Source organism: Monopterus albus, unplaced genomic scaffold (genome assembly GCF_001952655.1).
Source record: "Monopterus albus unplaced genomic scaffold, M_albus_1.0 scaffold170.1, whole genome shotgun sequence".
Lineage (NCBI taxonomy): Eukaryota > Metazoa > Chordata > Actinopteri > Synbranchiformes > Synbranchidae > Monopterus > Monopterus albus.
In genome coordinates this window covers 594,706-600,517 of record NW_018128050.1, presented here as the reverse complement: position 1 = coordinate 600,517, position 5,812 = coordinate 594,706, and the positions used below count along the sequence as shown (strand labels likewise).

Below are 5,812 nucleotides of genomic sequence, written 5' to 3'. Positions count from 1 at the left end.
GCTGCCCCAGAGACCCCACTTGATCGCTCACTTTCCCTGAGAACTGACCCGCGGCGGCCGGAGCTGCCTCCCGTTTCCCGTCGGAAGATGAAGCAGCGGGAATCTTTCGGTCGCCCAGTTGTGATTCCAGAGAGCCGACTAAGTCGCTAACTGCTTTTTCATCCACCTCATTGAAGAGCATGTCCTCCAGTGGGTCGGAGGCTCCCGCCATCTTTGATAGTGGACCGTTGTGCAAATCGTTTTTTAGAATGTACGCATGCGTCAAAGATCCAGTTTGTTTTTGAGCATAGAAATAGAATAAACAGATTTTCAAAGAAAGATGTGGCGTTACACACCTGTGATGCAGGTAAACAAATATATAAAGTGCCAATAATAAAATTCTACGTATTTTGCTGTAAAATGCCCTCCGTGGCAGTACATTATCATATATAATTTTATTAAATTACTTTACAGTAGCATATAATGATGCAAGAAGAATATTGTTAAAGAGACCAGGATGGTGAAATAGCTGTGGCTGCAGGAGTTAACACCTTCCAAGCCATTTTGAGAAATTTGATCTACAAATGTATTTGTCAGCTTAATGCCTCTGATAATGAAATCATCCATAGAGTCTGTAATTTATTTTTGAATTTAATTAAATTTAATTGAATTTAGTTTGGTTGTTTAGTCCAGTGGTTGCCAACCACCTCCGAAGGGTCAATATAAATTTGAATCATAATTTTTAACATTTCAAGTAGTTCATAAGCTTATTATGGTTTCTTTTGTATAAAAATCTGTCAAAAGGTGCAGTGGGAGTAGAGTAAAATATTATATATCAGAAAATAGAATTACTAAAGTAAAGTACCAGTAGCTCTAAATTATACTTAAGTACTGTACCTGAACAAATGTACTCATTTTTATTTCACATGTGAATATCAAATACATATGTCGTTGGTTCACAATCCGCCAGAAATCAAAGAGATGAGCAACAAATACATACTGTATGTCGACAAAGGGATGTAGAAGATGTTGAAACGGTGAATGCATGTTCACTTCTATTCTGCATAGATCTAGAGTTCACAGAGGAGCGTAACCCCGCGAGACTATGAGTTCCCGTTAGCCCCGCGGTTAGAGACGTTCGATGGAGGAGGTGGTAGCCATGTTGTAGCGGGGAGAAGAGCAAGTTGGTAGAAAAACACAGCCCGGGGACACTTGGTCTTTAGTTGGTACTATTACTTACGCGGTTCGGAGGGACCGTTTGTTCTGTTTTCTGTTAAGACTGCCGAGCTTTCGGAGACACAATGAGTGGCGGGACGCCTTACCTTGGCAGCAAAATCAGCCTAATTTCGAAGGCCGAGATCCGCTACGAAGGAATACTCTACACCATCGACACCGAGAACTCCACTGTTGCTCTAGCTAAAGGTAACACGGCTAGGTGGCTAATGCTAATTTAACAGCAGCTAACATCGATTTATAAGTTTATCATCTCCGTGGGGGTGAGTCGCATGCGTTCACAGTTCAAAAATTAAACTTTTAAAAATTGAATTGGTGTAAGGTCGCTGATAAATTCTGCTCTGAGATATGTGTATTTTAACGTTAATCCGCAGTGTGAGCACATAGCGTTAAATAACGTTAGCCAGGTGGCTAGCGTTAGCTTGAGTTAATGGGCTTACGACCTAAGCACGCTAGGATGCTAAAACATTCATCAAAACAGCTACTAAGTATGCTACTTTGGCTTGGTTGTGAATTTAATTGCAGAAACTAAAGGAACTACCGAGAGTCAAGATTTAACTAGACTTTAATTACTCTTAAAGCCACGGAATAGAAATGTTACATGAGTCAGCTTTCCAGCTTGTCAGCTAACGTTAGCATGCTAGTTAGTTGTAAATAATCAGTTCCTGCAGCAAAATATGAATATAACGTTGACAGGCAGTCGCCGAGTTTCCGTTTCTCCCGCTTCACCTGCTGTCCTGTAGCCTGAACATCTGACGTCACTGAGTGCATTCTCATATTACCTGTTCATCAGCAACAGATTATGACGACACAATAATGAACCGTGTGGCCATGCAGCCTTAATGAGCAGCTGCAGTAAAGTCGGACAGTGAATTAAATAACGTAAATGTGTTTTGGATATTGTGATATATTACATACGTGACTGTGATCTGTATCATTCATTGCATTGAAGTATTCAACATTAAATTCAGTTTAAAGAGAGGCCCTACAAGGTATTAAACGTTTTGAATTTCATTGACAAAGGTGTTCAGTGTGTTTGTTGCCTGCTGTAGACAGTAACATTAGTTATAAGGTTTGCTGTCAGGAAACGGTTAACAAAGAATGGATAAAAAATGTTCAATGTGCAGAAGGACTAATGTTTGGTTAAATGATACAACACTACATGTGTTATCCACTGCCCTGTGATTCTAACTTCGACCTCTTTCCTCAGTTCGTTCTTTTGGCACAGAGGACCGGCCCACTGACAGACCCATCCCTCCTCGAGATGACACCTTCGAGTACATCATCTTTAGGGGCAGCGACATCAAGGATCTGACTGTCTGTGAGCCACCCAAACCAACATGCTCCCTTCCTCAGGATCCTGCTATTGTTCAGGTACTTTTTCACCACAACAAGTGCTACTTTGGGAGGTTTTAGTGTTTCTACAGTGCACCCTCTGTTTTCTTTCTTAGTCGTCCATGGGGTCCAGCTCCTCATCTTCTGCCCCGACCCCATTCCAGTCTGCTGGTTCCTACGGACTCTTCAACCGGGCCCCAGTTCCTGCCTACAACCAGTTCAGTGCCAGCCCCCTGGTTTCCCCTCAGTTTGGACCTGTTGGTGTTGGTAAGCACATGACTTCAGAGCATTATAGTGGAAAATGTTTGAGTGTTTGACACATTTTTGTAATAAACCTCCTTCTCTTGTGCTGCCTGTTTTTATGGGTCTAACTGTAAAAGACACTGGGAACAGGGGCTCAGGTGGGCATGACATCCAAGGGTTCAGGGTCTCTCCATGGCTCTTGTACCACGTAAAGCATGCCACAGAAACTGAGGAGGAATTGATTTATGGCATCAGTGTGACTTCACAGTTGCAGACTTCACTTTCCCCCTCTACATGTACATCACCAAGTCAGGTACAGACTTAGCTGTGACCTGTGACTAGGGCTGTGCCGTTTACAGAGTTGAAATTTTAAAACGTGCATTAACTTAGATTCTCCACATTGTCAGATAACCCCAGTGACAGTTGGGACAGGACGTGGTGCCTCTCAGCTGTTGGCATCTAAAGTTAACCTGTTTGTTTTGGTAGCATTAGCCACCTAGCAGACCCAGAGCATTCTACCAGACCGACATGTTTACGGTTAGCCTGTTAACGCTTGCGTCAGACTGGAGGCTGCAGTTTGTACAGTTTGTCCCAATCAGACATCCATAGTTCATGTTGTAGCTTCAGGAAACGGGACGGGAGCGGCAAAGAGTGGGAAGGAGAGGCATGGTGTCCATTTGTTTTGAGCCTCACTAGACCCTCTGGGCTGAAAATACATTAGGTGGAGTAGGTTTTAAATTGTGTGTCTGCTACACATTACTGTGTAGCTGTACAGAACCTTAACTGAGGGGTTGGTGGATTTAATGGTAGAAGCATTAGTGAATATTTATTGCTTATAATATTAAAACCCTGTGTTAGGAGCCTTACCTGACACATGTATTAATCTCAAAAAGGTGCTCATTGTTAATGAACAGAAAGTAGATTTTTATTGCTGTTTCTGTAAAAGTATATGTTGCTTGTTTGGAGAAGCAGCAGCTCAACAAGCCACAGAGTGAACTCAGCAGAAAGTGAAGTCAACACTAAGGTAATTGGCAGCTCTTTTGATAGTCAATTGATTGTCCAAATTCCAGTTTCTCTGTTTGCTGCCTTTTTCCCCTCTCCTACTGAGAATAAACGTAGTGTCTTTGGGTTTTGGACTGTTGGTCAGACAAAGGGAGACATCTGAAGACATTACATTGGGCTCTGAGAAATTATAATGTTTTACACTTGTTTTCTGACATTTTATAGACAGAATGGTTTGTTGATCAGTCAAGCAAAATAAACAGCAGATGAATCAATAACCAGAATGGCTGGTTGTTGCAGCCTTAGTATGCTTCCTGTCTCGTTTGAGTACACTTTAGTTTGTACATTTTCAACATACTACAGACTCCACACCTGTTTAGATTCAGTTTAAGGACATGTCACCAGTTATTTATTTTTCACTTTTTAACTTTATTTGACAGTTCAAACTTGGGGGTAACAACAACGAGCCACAGCCGAAGTCAAACAAACCATCTGGCGACGAGGGCGTTCCCATCCCAACACCTATGTGTTTTCGGTCAGTCGTCATTGATGGGTGGTGATGTGATATCGGCACAGCCCTAGTTTGATTTCCACGTCACAGGTAGTCTGTTGATACACAGGGATGCAGAGCAGCAAACTGAATTTGAAGGAACTGAGTGTTGTTGCCCTCAGTACTCTGTTCCTGCTGTTCCTCCCCATACAGGACGGTCAGTTCCCTCGTTTGTGGGTGACACGAGCACAGCCCCAACCCAGTCTCAGAGCAGTGCTATTGGCTCTGCTGTCCCCTCTGACTCGTGTTCTCTGGGTTCCCTAGGCACTGAAGGTAAAAACCTGCAGTAAGCCTCTCAAAAAACAAATCACCTATCACCGCACCGAGTGGTGCTAAATTACACCTGAGTCAGAATTTGCACTAACAAGAAATTTGTTGAAATACTGCTTCACTTAGACAAATCAGACATTTTCAGTGTTTGATAGACAGTTGTTTACATTTGGTGAGGCACTGTGACCCACTGTGTTTCTAAACTGTGACGGTGTTGACATGACTGAAATTTATCTTACACAGTGCTTCAGGTGGGGCTGGGCGATATATCCAGGTAACTGGATTTTTTTAGCATGTGAAAATACCTAAATTGCAGTCAGTGCCTGCCCTGCTGTCACTCAAACGCCAGTGTCACCAGTTTTCTGGAGTTACTACGGTAATGTAAGCTGTCACCATTTCATTGGAGGCGCCTGTATATATGAGTGTTGTTCCAGTAAGGGTGGCTGCAGCAGCTGGAGACGGTGAAACGGTACCAAGAAAAGTCATGTTACCTCAGTGGAATGATTCGGTTTTGCAGAGTGTGACATGGAGCAGACGCTACTCCGTGTGAAGTTTGTCAAAATGACGTATTTTGGTGTTTTGTTTTTGTTTTGTTTTTTTAGGTCACTGAATCCTCTTCCAGAAAGTTTCTCCAGTCACTGCAGACCAACTGTGCTTTATTTTATTTAAAGTTATTTTTTTTAACAAATAATTCAGGGTGAAACCATGTGTCAGCTGCTCCTAGTTTCATTCTTTACAGTGTTTTCAAGATGTAAAATGAGAACAGCCTTGTTAGTGATGGTTTTCTTTTGTTATTGCACAGCATATACATTAAATAAAGAAAACGGTGCCTCTTCACCAGCGACAGCCGTAGCCAGAGGCATTATGATCTCAGCTTGTCTGTCTAGCCCATGCTCGTCAATGCGATATCTCAGGAATGACTCAAGGGAATCTCTTCACATTTGGCACAAACATCCACTTGGATTCAAAGAAAACTAAATAGATTTTGCTGGTCAAGGTCACAGTGACCTCACATCTGTTCAATTCTCATGAGTTTGACTGGTTGGTGGAGGCATAAACGTGAAGTGGTAATTGTAGTTAAATCATATTTTGTCTTGAGTTCATACAAACAAAAAAATTGGAAATCAAACATAACACTGAAAAAGCCGGGATTGAATTGTGTGGTCATATCGCCCAGCCCTAGCTTCAGTTTAGAAAACC

At 42.2% G+C, this 5,812-nt stretch overlaps 2 protein-coding genes across 5 annotated transcripts in view; one reads left to right on the top strand and one right to left on the bottom strand.

The window, feature by feature from the left end:
- LOC109969113 (transcription initiation factor TFIID subunit 4-like) overlaps positions 1-211 on the bottom strand; it is a 25,372-nt gene extending 25,161 nt beyond the window's left edge. Inside the window, exon 1 of the mRNA XM_020615790.1 lies at positions 49-211. Coding sequence (XP_020471446.1) covers positions 49-211 — 163 coding nt within the window. The remainder of the gene's footprint in view (positions 1-48) is intronic.
- Positions 212-1,067: 856 nt separating this feature from the next.
- The window catches only part of lsm14aa (LSM14A mRNA processing body assembly factor a), a 13,817-nt gene continuing 9,072 nt past the window's right edge, over positions 1,068-5,812 (top strand). The window contains exons 1-4 of one of the 4 annotated variants that reach the window (XM_020615749.1): positions 1,068-1,401; positions 2,423-2,586; positions 2,664-2,814; positions 4,496-4,615. In XM_020615749.1, coding sequence (XP_020471405.1) covers positions 1,281-1,401; positions 2,423-2,586; positions 2,664-2,814; positions 4,496-4,615 — 556 coding nt within the window. In that variant the 5' untranslated portion in view covers positions 1,068-1,280. The remainder of the gene's footprint in view (positions 1,402-2,422; positions 2,587-2,663; positions 2,815-4,495; positions 4,616-5,812) is intronic. The other 3 variants (XM_020615752.1, XM_020615750.1, XM_020615751.1) reach the window with 3 other exon arrangements.